General features: G+C 39.2%; 1 protein-coding gene and 1 long non-coding RNA gene across 11 annotated transcripts; one reads left to right on the top strand and one right to left on the bottom strand.

Annotated features, from left to right (window-relative positions):
• The first annotated feature begins 1752 nt into the window (after positions 1-1752).
• Positions 1753-5255, top strand: LOC149019755 (uncharacterized). Of its 4 annotated transcripts, none has more exons than XR_016173127.1 (5): positions 1753-2136; positions 2227-2479; positions 2585-2804; positions 3099-3204; positions 4424-5255. It is a non-coding gene; the product is annotated as an uncharacterized LOC149019755 (long non-coding RNA). The 4 variants fall into 4 exon arrangements; XR_016173128.1 differs by having other exon boundaries at positions 2585-2741; positions 3099-3209; positions 4424-5254; XR_016173125.1 differs by having other exon boundaries at positions 3099-3209; positions 4424-5253.
• A 1770-nt stretch (positions 5256-7025) lies between these two features.
• On the bottom strand, positions 7026-14500 carry LOC149019754 (putative phospholipid-transporting ATPase 11). 7 transcript variants are annotated; one of them, XM_089153727.1, is made up of 9 exons: positions 12049-14500; positions 11823-11960; positions 11473-11595; positions 11278-11376; positions 10501-10985; positions 10200-10262; positions 8846-8961; positions 8247-8738; positions 7026-8137 (listed from the first exon to the last, which is right to left on the bottom strand). In XM_089153727.1, the coding sequence occupies exons 7-9, from the start codon at positions 8905-8907 to the stop codon at positions 8065-8067; spliced, it is 627 nt and encodes a 208-aa protein (XP_089009853.1). In that variant the 5' UTR covers positions 8908-8961; positions 10200-10262; positions 10501-10985; positions 11278-11376; positions 11473-11595; positions 11823-11960; positions 12049-14500; the 3' UTR covers positions 7026-8064. The 7 variants fall into 7 exon arrangements, with proteins under 7 accessions (XP_089009853.1, XP_089009851.1, XP_089009852.1 ...); XM_089153725.1 differs by lacking the exon at positions 10200-10262 and adding an exon at positions 10263-10415 and having other exon boundaries at positions 7029-8137; positions 8247-8753; positions 12049-14499; XM_089153722.1 differs by having other exon boundaries at positions 7030-8137; positions 8247-8753; positions 12046-14498.
• Between the last annotated feature and the right edge of the window lie 956 nt (positions 14501-15456).

Raw genomic sequence — 15456 nt, 5'->3', positions numbered from 1 at the left:
TGGAAAGACAAATAGCAATACCACAGCCTCCATTGATGAATCGAACAGCCCTACCTGATTCACATGAATTTCTTGAAAGAATGGGAATAAGGAGCATAAGAAAAATGAAGACGATGTAGATATGCAATCGAAACTCACCAAATCCAACCATTCTTGAAGACGAAGAATCGCCGAGGGCTGCTGACCTTTGAATAGGTGGGAGAATCGTTGGGTGGAACTTCATAAAGGATAAATAAAGATTGTGAAAAACCGAAACGAGATTTGACAGACGGGATACCTCAAACTCAAAAAAACCGAATGAAGTTCTTGGCTTCTTGCAAATATGGCTTCAACGGCGGGCACCGGAGGGCCCTGGTTTCTCGGAATCGTGCTACCAGCAGCGTCGGTGTGAGAAGAAAAAATAAAAAGGGAAAGGGTTTTGGGTATCGGGTGAATGAAGGAGTTGATATTGTAAATTAATAAAAGTTAATCCGTGTGAAAAAAAATATCAATATTTACACGCAAGGCCTCGTTGTTTAAATCTCCACCGCTCATTCAAATGTCGAAGAGGTGGCGAAATAATGGCCGTCGGCATGCCGAGGCGGCGGTCGGAGGAGAGAGAGAGAGCGGAAGAACGGTCTTTGGTGCTGCGTGCTAATCACTTCGTCTCGTTCGTCTGTGAACTGGTGCGGAGTGAAGAGAAGAGGACAACATGCCGGCAGGTCATGGTATGAGATCTCGAACTAGAGATTTGTTTGCTCGTCCCTTCAAGGAAGAAGGGTTACATCTCTTTGACTACTTACCGGAGGACCTTTAGGAATGGTGATTACGTTGATATGAAGGTTGATGGAGTCATTCATAAGGGTTTGCCTCACAAGATCTACCATGGCCGCACTGGCAAGGTCTGGAACGTAACTGGATTTCATTCGCTGTACCACCGCTCATGCCCTTTGATAGCTCTCAGAATCACTATTTGTCTCTGAGGCAATGTCAGTTAAGAGCAGCTCTTTGTTTCTTCTTCTTTCTTCTCCTACTTGTCTATCTTTTCTGTTGTCAAGGTTTTTTACATGCTTTTACCTGCAAGAGAAGTCCCAAAAGGTTTCGATGCGTTTGAGATCAAAACGGATATATTATGGATTCAAAATTTTTGGGGTTTTTTTCATATAAGACGCTTTTTAATCTGTGAGAGAGCTTCTTTCTGGAAACCTACCTTGACTACAGGGGTTCGAATTTTGGTGGTTTAATTTTCAAGGTGGTGTTGGGTTCCGGCGGTCTTGAAGGTGGTTTTGTAGGGGTTCCTGCGGTCTTGAAGGTGGTTTTGTAGGAGTTCCGGCGGTGTTGTAGTGGTGCCGGCGGTGTTGAAGGGGTTCCGTCTTCGTCGTCGTTGGGGCTGCCGGCGGTTTGGGGATGCCGGCGGTGTTGTAGGGGTGCCGGCGGTATTGGGGTTTAGGGTATGAGGTGGCTTAGGGTATGAGGTGGCTTAGGGTGTGAGGTGGCTTAGGGTATGAGGTGGCTTAGGGTGTGAGGTGGCGTAGGGTATGAGGTGGCTTAGGGTATGAGATGGCTTAGGGTATGAGGTGGTATGAGGTGGCTTAGGGTATGAGGTGGTATGAGGTGGCTTAGGGTGTGAGGTGGCGTAGGGTATGAGGTGGTATGAGGTGGCTTAGGGTATGAGGTGGCTTAGGGATTAGGGTTTAAGTAAATCTCACCAAATAAAATCTCAACCGTTGAAGATCACATGTGCTCTTGTAACCCATTTAAGTAAGCAAAGCAAACCCAACCCAGCCTAACTCGACCGGACCGAACCCTCTCTCTCAAATTGAGATTTCAAATTCGCAGATGAGAGGAAAACCCTTTTCGTTCGTCTTCTTCATTCGATTTTGATTTGTGAACGAACGAAAACCTAAAGAGAGAGAGGGGAGACGAAGGCTTCAGCGACGAACAACAACTTGTTGCTTTCTGGAAAACGAACTAGAGCTTTCGTCTTTTTCATTCGACTTCGACTTCTGTGAACGAACGAACAGAGAGAGAGAAAGAGAGGTGGGTTTTGAAGGGGAAGGCAAGGCGAAGGGCTTCAGACGACGAACAAGAGAAACCGTTTCTTGCCTTTCTGGATGTGCTTCCTCTTCCGACCTTCTCAACTTCACCAAATCTCAGGTAAATTTTTATGTGCAATTTCGTTTTTTCTGCTCTGGTTTATCTGAAATTCATGGCCAATTCTTCCTCCGGTGTTGAAATTTCAAGTAGATTACATACTTGGAGACTCTTAGTGCTCTCTGAACTACGTTTGAACGAGAGAAAGAGAGAGAGCTCCGAAAAGGTTCCGACGACGAGGATTCCGACGACAACCGCGAGTTCTTGCTTCAGAAGACGACGAGGATTCTTGCTTCAGATGATGACGAAGGTTCTTGTTTCCAGCTGAAACCTGAAATAGTGCGAAGAACTGCGAAGGAGAGAAAGAGAGAGGTTAGGGACAAATAACAGAGAACTGCCTGCAACGGTAAGGACGAAAACAGAGGTCTTTATCTCATCAAAGTTTGAGGGTTTTGATCTCCCACTGAGTTGTTTTAACGATTTGGTTCCATATTTTTTCTTTTTTTTTTAGTGAAAAAAGAAGAAGAAGAAAGTTTAGGGCTTCCCGCATTTTGCTTCCTTGTCCTAGAAACAGCTGCTGCTCTGATCTTAAATCCTTCAGACCCGTCTCTATTCTGGTCTTAGTTTTTCGGATAAAACCGTGCTGATCTATTGCTTTGAAACTGCAGGTATTCTTGGGTTCCTTAATTTCCTTGTGATGCTTTGTTTCGTTTGGTTGGTACAAAACCCAGGTCTGTTTTGATTATTGATTCCTCTCCATGGTCTACATTTTAATGATAATAATAATAATGTCAAATCCGGTGTCTTCATATTCTACCGATAGATTATTTTTATCCTTTCAACTTGGCATCCATCTTTGAATGTTTTGATGATATACCATTTTGTGTTAAGTACAAGCATACAGGCAAATGTTGATTTAAAATAGTGAGTGAAGCACAATGAAGAACAAAGATCTTGGGTTATCATTTTCCATTATGGGCTAAAATATTAGTATTAATCATATAACAATTGCCTTCTTTTTGTAGGATTCTTTGGTAGTGATCATTGCCCTGTGACCCTCGAGCTTTCGCCTTCAAGTACAAATTCCAACTAATGCTGATTTTGACCTAGTAAGGTTGCATGAGATTTAGGGTGAGGTAGCCATTTTCCTATATATCTATATTTGTCATCTAAATTATTTTGTGAGGAATTGCATTATTTGTTTACTTAATGGGTATTGGGGAGGGATGTTTGCCTCTTCCTGTTGGTATTTACCATAGTTGACATGGCACAGGCAAACCCTAAATTATAGAGTTATATATGTGGATTCTTCAAGTTGGAGCTTTATCCACTGGCTATGGATGTAGTACTACAACTCCTGCTGACCTTGCAGCCCAAGAAGATGGTGTAACTGGGTAGTTTTGTATTAATGTAGTTCTCTGAGTTTCACCTGTTCTTATGAACTTCCTTGCCCTCCCCCAAAAGAAAAGGCTTGGGTGGGGAGGAGAGAGGTTATATTCTATGCATGACCTTATATCAGTCTCTATTGAATACACTATAATAGGACCAATGCGTGTTATAAATGAAAACATGCAATTTAATCATTTTTTGTCAAGGAAAATTGGTCTGATGCGTGAAGACCTATCAACCACAGCCAAGAATCACTCTAATTCTGTGTTGCTTTCCAGCACCCTAGGTTCCGCAACTTTTACCATATGGAATCAGATTCTGGATTTGAAATACCCCTATTGTCATTGGACTCATCAACTTGTTTCGTCCACTTCAGTTCAGTGGGATACACCAGAACCTTTAGACTACCAGATTAAGCTATCTGCTCTAGATGAATCTAAATCCTCCAAAACCCAGACCAAGTCAATTTGGCTTTCTCTTCTACTTTTATTTATAAAATTTTTTTTTTGGTAAGAAAGTTTCTTTTCTGTTCCTTCCTTATTAATTGACCTTTATTTTCTTCTTTTGAAATAAAGATATGTTTGTGAATTAGTAAGTGCTCATGATGCATGCGGTGGGTTGTTGTCGAGCACTTGTGAAGGTTTCTAAGATCTGCCATCACTATTTTTTTACTTTTCCATACTTACACTTAACATTAAATTTTTTTGGGTCACTTAAGAAGAGAAGAGAATACCACCATGAGTCTCATAATTAGCTTTCATCCTCTTTGAATGTGGTCTAAAACATCCCTAGTTAATTCCTTGTAAAGGTTGTAATTGCTAAATGTTGGTCTCAGTGTTGGTCGTCTGACATCTGTCACTTTCAATATGGTTTATAGAATCTGGCACTATCTGAACAGAGAATGCTTACCTTGATTTTATTTTTCAGTGAATTTTCTGAAGCTATTGATTTTATGTGCAAGGTATATGAAAAACAATAGAGATGGCAGCAAAGAGTCAAGTATGAGATGATTGCTCGGATGATCTACTGGGTTTCACTAATCATTAGATGAACTTGTTCTACAATTATTCTTCCCTTTGTTATGTATTAGTCCTTATTAACCGTTATGCACTAAGCACACATAATTGAGTCGCTTGACAAATGGTGGAATTGCAATTCAGAGATTTTTCTGTGTGCCTGGATAGTAGGCCTACCTGTATTTGGAACAGTTCTCGTAACTCCTTGCATCAATGATAATTACCCTGCTAAGTTGGTTTCATCAATTTTTTGTACAGTAGTATTATCATAACTCTCTCAGCCCCCTCGCTGTCCCACACCTCACTTCTCTGATTATGGTTAGAAGCAGAGGCATGTATATGTAAGGATTTGAACCACTGAGCATTTAGAGAAACTAAGAGATTATCCATATCTAGATTATCAAGATTAGATTTCCATCTAGTAAGACTGGTATATCATATCTATATTATCAAGATTAGGTTTTGATTTAAATCCATAGCAAATGATGCTTGCAATGCAGGAAACGATACTATTTTTCAAACCAACAATTTGCTAAGAAGATATGTGATTCATCCATGGCAAAGGAGGGGGAAATTTTTGAAGAAAAAATGAAAAGAACAAATTTAATTTGCCTTCACCATTTAAATGATGCGCTTACGTAAACCCTTTAGAATTTGAAACGGTATGGTGCACACGAATCTGATGGCATATTTTTAAACCAACACATAATAGAGGAGCGAAATTTTTTTCCCAAATTGAAACAGCATGGTGCCGTTTCACTGTCCTGCAAGACGGTACCATGCCGTTTTAAATTTTAAAGGTAGGTACAGTTCATTTAGTGAAACGACATGGTTACATTTCACAGTTGCACAGAACGGCACCATGCTGTTTGCAGGACCGTGAAACGGCACCACACCGTTTCAAATTTTAAACCGCAAGTCGTTTGATAGCTTTCTTCATGGAGCCAGCACAAGCAGAACACGTTATTCCAACAACAGAAAAGAGAACCTTAGCTTCAGAGCCTTCGATGCTTTCCTGAACAGCAAAACCCTCGGGATATTTTGGCATCTAAGGGTAATGTGGTCGAGGAGACAAATCTTTATTTTAAAAGGGCATGGTGCCGTTTCGCAGGGGTGTGAAACGGCACCATGCCCTTTTAAAAATTAGGCATGTAACCCTTTAAATTTTAAAAGGGCATGGTGCCGTTTCAAACACCTACAAAACGGCACCATGCCTTTTCATCACAGTGACGAAACGGCGTGATGCCGTTTCGCAGGGGTGTGAAACGGCACCATGCCCTTTTAAAAATTAGGCATGGAACCCTTTAAATTTTAAAAGGGCATGGTGCCGTTTCCAACACACTCGCAAACGGCACCATGCCTTTTCATCACAGTGACGAAACGGCGTGGTGCCGTTTCGAAGGGGTTTGAAACGGCACCATGCCCTTTTAAAAATTAGGCATGGAACCCTTTAAATTTTAAAAGGGCATGGTGCCGTTTCCAACACCTGCAAAACGGCACCATGCCTTTTCATCACAGTGACGAAAGGGCGTGGTGCCGTTTCGAAGGGGTTTGAAACAGCACCATGCCCTTTTAAAAATTAGGCATGGAACCCTTTAAATTTTAAAAGGGCATGGTGCCGTTTCCAACACCTGCAAAACGGCACCATGCCTTTTCATCACAGTGACGAAACGGCGTGGTGCCGTTTCGCAGGGGTGTGAAATGGCACCATGCCCTTTTAAAAATTAGGCATGGAACCCTTTAAATTTTAAAAAGGCATGGTGCCGTTTCCAACACCTACAAAACGGTACCATGCCTTTTCATCATAGTGACGAAACGGCATGGTGCCGTTTCGCAGGGGTGTGAAACGGCACCATGCCCTTTTAAAAAATTAAGTATGGAACGCTTTAAATTTTAAAAGGGCATGATGCCATTTCCAACACCTACAAAACGGCACCATGCCGTTTCAAAAAACCCTTTATAATTTAAAACGGCACCATGCCGTTCTGTGCAACTGTGAAACGGCATGGTGCCGTTTGTCTTTGCCCATTAAAATTTGAAACGGCATGGAGCCGTTTCACCATGCCAATGATGAAATGGCATGGTGTCGTTCTGTGCAACTGTGAAATGTAACAATACCGTTTCACTAAATGAACTATACCTATCCTTTAAAATTTAAAACGGCAAGGTGTCATTTTGTAGGACCGTGAAATGGCACCACGCCGTTTCGATTTGAAAAAAAAAAAATTTCACTTCTCTTTTATTCATTGGTTTAAAAAATGCCACCGGATTCATGTGCACCATGCCGTTTCAAATTCTAAAGGGTTTACGTAAGCACATCATTTAAACGGTGAAGGCAAATTAAATTTGTTCTTTTCATTTTTCCTTCAAAAATTTTCCCCTCCTTTGCCATTGATGAATCACATATCTTCTTAGCAAATTGTTGGTTCGAAAAATAGTAGGTCAGTGAAACGGCACCATGCGGTTTCACAGTCCTCGGAAATGGCATCATGAGCACCATGTCTTTTTGCTGGACTGTGAAATGGCACCATGCTATTTTAATTTGAAAATTATTTTTGTTCCTCTAGTATGTGTTGGTTAAAAAAATGGCATCGAATTCATGTGCGCCAGGGTACCTCCATCGAAGGCTTTACTAAGTTGCTTCCAATTCATGTAAATTGAAAATGTATTTCAAGTACAGCTAAACTATTTACTAAGTGCATAAATCACATAAACTAGGTGCAGTGCATAAATCACATAAACTAGGTGCATAAATCACATGTACATAAAGACCCTGCTTTAATTGGCAAATAATCTCTTTATCAAATACGATATGAATTTTTAATTTACTTGTAGGAAAATGATCTAATCTCACGTGTTACGTACAAATATATTACAAAAGGGATGAAGGGATAGTTGAAATTTATTTAGGGGAAAATTACACATGAATGGAATGAGACAACAACAAATCCTCCAAATTTATAATTCCTGAGCTACTTGTAACAACTACAAAGAATCTATATTTACAGGTTCAAAGTAATGGTATAAGTAATTAGATCTTGTGATGAAGCTCGTCTCTTAGGAGTCTTGCTTTAGCTTCTACTCTTGCTGTGAAACCAACTGTAGTTCAGACTGAACTCTGTCGCACCATATGGGAGTACTCAGGATCTTCATATTGCCCTTCTTTTCTGATCCATTGAAGAATCTCATCATAGGGGAAAGAATTGTCTCTGAACAGCACAGAATGTGAAGTTAGGAAAGAGACTAGAGATGACTACAAAAAGTGTGAGAAGCCAAAAGGTGGGAGCAGTAGCACAGGCTTCAATGAAGACTTTATAAGCAGTGGTGGATGTACCAGGTGAAATGTTTCCATAAACCAAAAGGAAAAGATACCACACAAGGATTGAACCCCCGATGTGAACACCTTGGTTACTGTTAAGGTAACTTACAGAAATAACCATCTGGCAATTCACAACCCAGATTATACAAGTGAACATGGTTGCCCCCATGATCTCTAATCCAACGACCTCACCTCCCACACGGAAGGCCTAGAGTTCCAAATCTTTTTTGTAGAAGAATAAGATGATTACAGCACTTGAAAATGCATTCAAAATCCAACCCAACATTCGAAGCCAGCTGACGAGGACATTCTGCACACCTTCTTGGTACAATAGAGTGAACTGCACATCATATTAAAGGGAGGTCAGTTTTAGGGTTGAGTGCAACTAACTAAATTGACCATAAGTGAATTTGAAATAACAAATCAATATTCAAATCTAGGAACTTTACCCAACATTAGTTGCAGTCTCCATCTTATCTCCAGTCAAGACCCATATTTTAATTCCAGCCTGAGCAAGCTTGTCAATGCACTCAGGAGCCTTTACAGGAGAGACAAGTGATAAAATCTCGATCAAATCTCTAAACAAAATTCTTCTTGTGTGGCTTTTCACAGATAAGAATTCGTTTTCCCATAAATTAATAGTAGTTTTTTTTTTTTGGGGGATCATTAACCAACTCAACCCATGTTGCAATTTGTCCTCAACAGCAGTAGCACCAAGAAGAATTAAATCCTTCTCGATCTTCTCTGCCACATGATCAATCCTTGCATCCCTATCTGCAGTGACCCAATTCCTGGCCTTTGTGAACTCCTCTTTGAACTCTTTATTCTTCTTCACTGAGCTCGCAAAAAGCAAGCACCAATGTTCTGAATCCTGCATCAGCATACTCATATTCATATGCTCCTGAGTTTGCTCTTGAAACTCCCTTCCATTATCTGCTAGCCTTTCAAATATAACACTGCAATCATCCATGGAACAATTTTGATATGAGAAAGCTTTTGATATACAAGCATATAAGCTTTCCCTTGAGATGAAGTTTTATTTACAAACCTGTCAGCACCTTTACTTAGTAATAGTAGCTTTCCCTCCTCATTCCTTACAATCACAGACATCCTCTTCCTCTCACTATTAAATTAAACTCTAAAATATTCAGAAGTTTATAAGTCCTGCAAAAGAGAGATTACCAAACTAATTAATGTTGGGGTTCGGTAAAAGTAATGGTCTAAGGACTCGAGCACCCTCTCCTTAATGGCTAGCTTTTGAATACAAGTTTGAGTCAGTAAGTAAAGGAAACCAACCTTTCAAGACCAGCAGAAATCAAAATGCATTAGCCCAATAGACAACAACTGAAATTTGAGCAACCTAAGGTCTCTAAAATTGAAGATCAAGTAGACTCTCAATTTTCGAGCTTACTACAGTAAAGAAGTCCTGTAACTGTGTTTCAAACTCCAAAACATAATATAATATCAACAAATCAATACAACCATTGAATGGATAACTCATGGTCTAAGCCACTGAGGTATCAAACCAACCCCACCCCTCACTCCACACACATAATCCGCAAAACTCAGTTAGTAGCTGAAACTGACATATCAAGCTCCCGAAAAAAAAAAAAATCAATTTTCAAAATTTTCTTCTCCTGTTTATCCACAACATCCAAAAAGCGTACAGGCCCAGCATTACCATCATTGAAGGAAATGACCAAACTCCTATCTGCAGGAATTCAACCCACACAGCTCAAGAAAGCCCGAAGAAGGATGAAGGCCTACTGGAACACAACACCCCCCATAAGAAAAGAAAAAAGAAAAAGAACCCTTCACAAATCAATTTGAAAGGACGAGGGATTTTAGAACCATCAAAACAAATCCAGCACTATAGGGTGGGGGAAAGATAATCCTTAAGACAGCAAAGCATCAGAACAGAAGAGATATACATTGTCCCAGCAGGACTGATATGAGTGAATTCATTATTTCTCGGATTATCAGCCATTTTAGAGGAAAAAAGTATTTAATAATATTGATTGTGAATCAACCAATTCCAAATTTATCAATAATACTGCCATTCCAGATCAGAGACTAATTATTTCGGGAAAAAAAAAATAGCCATTTGTGTGTACACAAATAAATCAAAGCAAAACAAAAGAAAAGGGACACTCTTGTGGCAATTGATTGATTCATGGTATAAGAAATAAATTCAAATACTTGATTCATCCCAGCATGAAGCCACATAACTGTGCAACAAGCCCTAACAAATGCATACGAAAACATCGTTACAGCTACCATGGTATGTTTCCAAGTTGAAAGGATAAAAATAATCTATCGGTAGAATATGAAGACACCGGATTTGACATTATTATTATTATTAAAATGTAGACCATGGAGAGGAATCAATAATCAAAACAGACCTGGGTTCTGTACCAACCAAACGAAACAACGCATCACAAGGAAATTAAGGAACCCAAGAATACCTGCAGTTTCAAAGCAATAGATCAGCACGGTTTTATCCGAAAACTAAGACCAGAATAGAGACGTGTCTGAAGGATTTAAGATCAGAGCAGCAGCTGTTTCTATGACAAGGAAGCAAAATGCGGGAAGCCCTAAACTTTCTTCTTCTTTTTTCACTAAAAAAAAGAAAAAATATGGAAACAAATCGTTAAAACAACTCAGTGGGAGATCAAAACCCTCAAACTTTGATGAGATAAAGACCTCTGTTTTCGTCCTTATCGTTGCAGGCAGTTCTCTGTTATTTGTCCCTAACCTCTCTCTTTCCTCCTTCGCAGTTCTTCGCACTATTTCAGGCTTCAGCTGGAAACAAGAACCTTCGTCATCGTCTGAAGCAAGAATCCTCGTCGTCTTCTGAAGCAAGAACTCGCGGTTGTCGTCGGAATCCTCGTCGTTGGAACCTTTTCGGAGCTCTCTCTCTTTCTCTCGTTCAAACGCAGTTCAGAGAATGAAGAAGAAGCGGGGTTTTTCTTCGTTTTGAAATTTTCAGTTGCCTCGGTTCGGTCCTTTAAAACTGGTTCGGTTCTTTAAAACCGGTTCAGTCTACCGGTTACTTCACTTAAAACAACTAAAACCTCACATGGCAGAAATCAACGGTTATTATGCAATTAGACTTCGTGGCTGCATCTGGTCCGTTCGCAGCTCAGCGCTGCGCATTTAATGCGCAGCGCTGAAGCAAAACCCCATCCCTGGCAGAGAAGGTCAATCAATAAATAGCAATAAAACCAAACAAAGAGATAAATTTAATAAATTGTCTAGTTATCTTTAGTGTTGAATTAAACTATTAGTCAATAAATAATGAAAAAGCAGGGTCCAGAAATCAGTTTTCATGTAACAAAATGAGCTGGGAGCTATAATTGCTGTGTACAAGAATATATCATGCAGTCTTAGTCCACATCTATGGACCACATATGTGTGTGCATGTATGTATATGTATTTTACACCAAGGTATTGCTTGATGCCGAAATATACGATTAATACCTGAAAGATAAGACCATCTGCATCATGTGATAGCCTTGGGATAAATTCCTTTAAAACCTTGTTAACTGTAGATAGCAACCAAAAGTCCTTTCTCCTCACCTGATTCCATAGGCAGTCAACAATACCCATTAATAACGACAAGGTTGGGATGAAAACCACATCAGTAGGTAGTATAATTTTAGTTCTACAACATACTCTGAACGGTTCCAGGTCATATCTGTAGTAATGATATCTACTATGATGTATATGCTGTCGTTCAACATTTCGAGGTTCAATCACTTCTTTTTCAAGCATCTTCCACCTTTCATGGAAGGGCCGCTGCATGATATTTGAGGATCATTACTTTGTAGTTGAAGAGCAAAAAGCAGCAATAGAAAATAATCACCAAAAAGGAAAGAGAGAAATCTTTGCAAGTCAAAGAACACTTAAATTATATAATACCAAAACTGAAAAAGCCATTTAGTGTTTTAAATCCATTCCAGTGAAAAAGCCTTTGTCAATTTTGAGAATTATTGTCAGAGTAAGTTTATATAGATATATCTAACCTCTACAATAGACACCCCCGTTAATTGCCATCATATCATAGATCAAGTATATTCTCTCCTGGTTCTGGTATTTGGAAGAGTGTCGATTATCATCTCACCATGAAGCAATGTTAAGTCGTGAGTCTTCTCGGCTAGACCCTAAAAAGAAAAATGTTATAAATTAGATTAAGCACAACTCTCCATTACATAACATAAATTTCAATTTCTCAGGGCAGCAATTTACCACCTCGTTTGTGCTTCTTGTTGGAAACCGCATTTGCACCCTTCGGAAACAGAAATTTCTATCAATCAAGTAACATCCATCGTATGTTAAAAGCATCACGTAGCGTGTCCCATCAGCTTTCCATGTTGCATAGTAATAACGTTGCCTTAATAACTGTAAATTGTCCCCGAATAATATAAAACAAAGACATAAATTATATGTAAATCAGTCGAATATACAGATGTCCCTTACATGATTGATTTATAGGGAATCATTAGAACACAAGTATACATCAGAACCTTGAAAACTAACCCCAAACAAATTGTGTAATAAAATGAGCAGTAGAAGAATGTTATACTAGGTAACTGAATTGAGTAGATATTCATAAAAAAATGAAGCTAAATCTTAGCACAAGAGCAACTGTACAAACAACTATTCAGAAGAAACAATATCTGAATAATATCCAAAAGGATTGCTTGTTTGGCAATGACCAACACTTTCAAAGAAGAGGCCATAATTTCAACTATCCTTCGCGCCAAACTACCAAAAATACAAGAGCAATAATTTTGTATACTCAGCAAAATGAAAATTTGTGTCCTGTAACCCAATAAGAAATCTGAACTGGCGCAGCAGCACATAGTTTCTCCATGTTTGAGGCTCTGCTTTTGCCTTTGGTTCAGTACAATTACTACCTACTACCTATCCTTGCCTTCCTGTGAAAAGCTTATGTGCGAACATTGGAGCTACACTTTTTCTCTTCTTCTGGGGACATTGGAGTTGCATGTTTATCTTCTTTTGTGGAAATTCCTACCTAATACTTCCTGTGATGCAACATTTTTGAGACAATTGGTAGTTAATGAGGATGGGGTTCATGTTCACTGCTGCCTATTGTCCTCATTGTTGGGCGGTCCGTTCAACATGAAGAATATTCAGTTGTTGAATATCTCTGGGAGTTCTCTCAGTGCTCTACTACTACTACTTGCGCTCAAGATTAGGAGAGGTCCTTTGATATATGTTCTTGTTGTTCCAAGCCGGAGCATTTGACATGTATACTCCAGCTTGAGGGTGTGTGTTAAGATATGCATGACTTACCATTTTATAAATGGCAACCACATTATGTGGAGTCCACCCTAGATTGGATAAGATCTGATTTTATTCTGATCAGACTTTATTCACTTTCCTTATTGTTATAAAAGTGCATCCAGAATTAGGAAATATCGTTAATCTGGATTGTTTTCAGCAACTAATAAAACAGCACGTGAGAGGTAGAGCTATCAATGTAACTCTCCGACCTCCTTTTCACTTCTCTTCTTCACTTTTTCTTCACCTTCACCTTTGGTTTTGCACTTTCTTCACCTCTAATTTCATGAGACAGCTCCTCCAAAAATTTATATCCTAAATTTAGGTCCACCAAAACTCACACTGTTAAATTTATAGTTAAAAGGTCATTCTGAAATACATATTTATATTCATAATCTTGATATGGGTATTCTTTTACATGTAACCCCCTTGAAAGATGTGTCAAACTTGTGGCACCCCCTCAAAAAACCACACCTTACATTTAGGTTGTCCAACACTCACATTTTGTAAAGTTTCAATTAAGAGGTATTGTCAGATGACCTTAACCTTGCTTGTTATGTGTATAATTGAAATTACAATTTTGCCCTTCAAAAGTTGGGGGGGGGGGAACCAAATTTTCCTCTTATCATTTATTTTCTTATCCATCCTAGTTTTGCCACTCGTCCATCTTAGCATCCTCATTTCCGCTACACTGACTTTATCTATATGATTCTTTTTAACAACCCAACACTCTACACCGTACATCATAGCTGGTCGGACAACGGTCCCATAAAATTTTTCTTTAAGCTTTAAGAGAACACGCCGATCACACAACACCCCGGATGGTCGTCTCCACTTCTTCCACCCTATTTTAATTCTTTAGGAAACCTCATCCTCTAAATCACCTCTTTTACTATGATTGAACCTAGGTACCTAAAACAATCACTCTGAGGAATCTCCTTATCGTCAAGTATCACCACCTCATCGTCTGCCCGATCATGACTAAAGTTACAAACTAGATATCCTGTCTCCGATCTACGTAGTTTAAAGCCTTTGGATTCCAAAGCTACTCTCCAGGATTCTAAAATGGTATTAATCCCCACTTGGGTCTCATCAATCAATACAATATCATCAGCAAAAAGCATACACCAGGAGACCTCATCTTAAATATCTTTGGTTAATTCATCCATTACCAATGCAAATAGATATGGGCTTAACGTTGATCCTTGATGTAGCCCAACTGTTATTGAGAAATCATTACTTTGTCCCCACTGTTCTCACACTAGTGACCGAACCATCATACAAATCCTTAACAATATTTACTTACAACACTTATTTTCTCTAATACTTGCCAAATTAACACTCTAGGGACTCTATCATAAGCTTTTCTAGGTCAATAAATACCATATGATCCAAGTACAATACTACAATTACAAAGAGAAAATTCTGAACCACTAGCATCAATTCAAAAGTGTAATAGTAAAAGCGATAAACCACTTAGCAGTAACGGAAGCACCAACCAATATCAAAGAAAGAGCCGTTAACCAGTAGTCTAGTAGTATGTCCCAAAGATCCAAAAAGTAGCCATTAACAGAAAATTACTACAAAACTAATGATTATTAATATTTCCTCCAAGAGAAGAATAACAAAATTGCAGTTGATTCTAGTAGACAGAGAAGCGAGGGAAAAACGTGGCTGCGGTAATGAAATAAACTCATGCCGAATTCCTATTTACCGGGAAGAAAAGAGGTTGTGGTTGATAATGGTGAAAAGGATATTAACCACAAGAACAGCATAAATAACAACTGGGAAGTAGTAACAATTACAATCCAAAAGCATCTTATAAGTATGTAATCCATAGTACATTGCAAGCCGTAGAGTCGAGAAAAAAAGGGAATGGTAGCAGGTTCTTTCCTTAATTTTAACAAACAGCTGATACACAATATATCATCACAGAATCCTTCCACAGTAGTAAGAGGGAAAACAAAAAGTTCTTTCCAGAATTTATAGAGTAAATGAAATAGTGGCAGCATTATATGATCCAATCAATGACAGTTTTCTATTTATTAGAAGATACAGGATTGCAGTTGATTATGATAACTAGCAAGCGATACGAAGGGCAGGGCAGGGCGGGGCGGGGGCAGCCGGGGGGGGGGAGGAACCAGCAACACTAGTCACAAGTATATGCAAGACATCGCAACAATAGCAAGATGGGACCAGTAGTAATAAGTAAAAAATGTCTCACAGTAGCAATTTGCAGGAAAAGAGCTTCCCTAAAATATGAGTAACTGTCAACGCAGGTTGTGCAGAAGATTCATACTCCATTGGACAAAGTGAAAGACACCCTAGAGACGCAATCAGTTCTCAGAAAAG

Source organism: Hakea prostrata, chromosome 4 (genome assembly GCF_041222555.1).
Source record: "Hakea prostrata isolate BN-2017 chromosome 4, UWA_Hpros_2, whole genome shotgun sequence".
Taxonomy (NCBI): Eukaryota; Viridiplantae; Streptophyta; class Magnoliopsida; order Proteales; family Proteaceae; genus Hakea; species Hakea prostrata.
The sequence above is the reverse complement of the archived record's forward strand: the minus strand, read 5'-3'. Positions and strand labels throughout refer to the sequence as shown.

Bases quoted from the DNA above. Each gene is read 5' to 3' on its own strand.
- LOC149019754 (XM_089153725.1), bottom strand. From the start codon at position 8,907: ATGTCTGTGATTGTAAGGAATGAGGAGGGAAAGCTACTATTACTAAGT. The intron at 8,754-8,845 runs GTTTGTAAATAA...GGATGATTGCAG, and splicing joins CTAAGTAAAGGTGCTGACAG to TGTTATATTTGAAAGGCTAG. The intron at 8,138-8,246 runs GTAAAGTTCCTA...TATGATGTGCAG, and splicing joins GAGACTGCAACTAATGTTGG to TTCACTCTATTGTACCAAGA.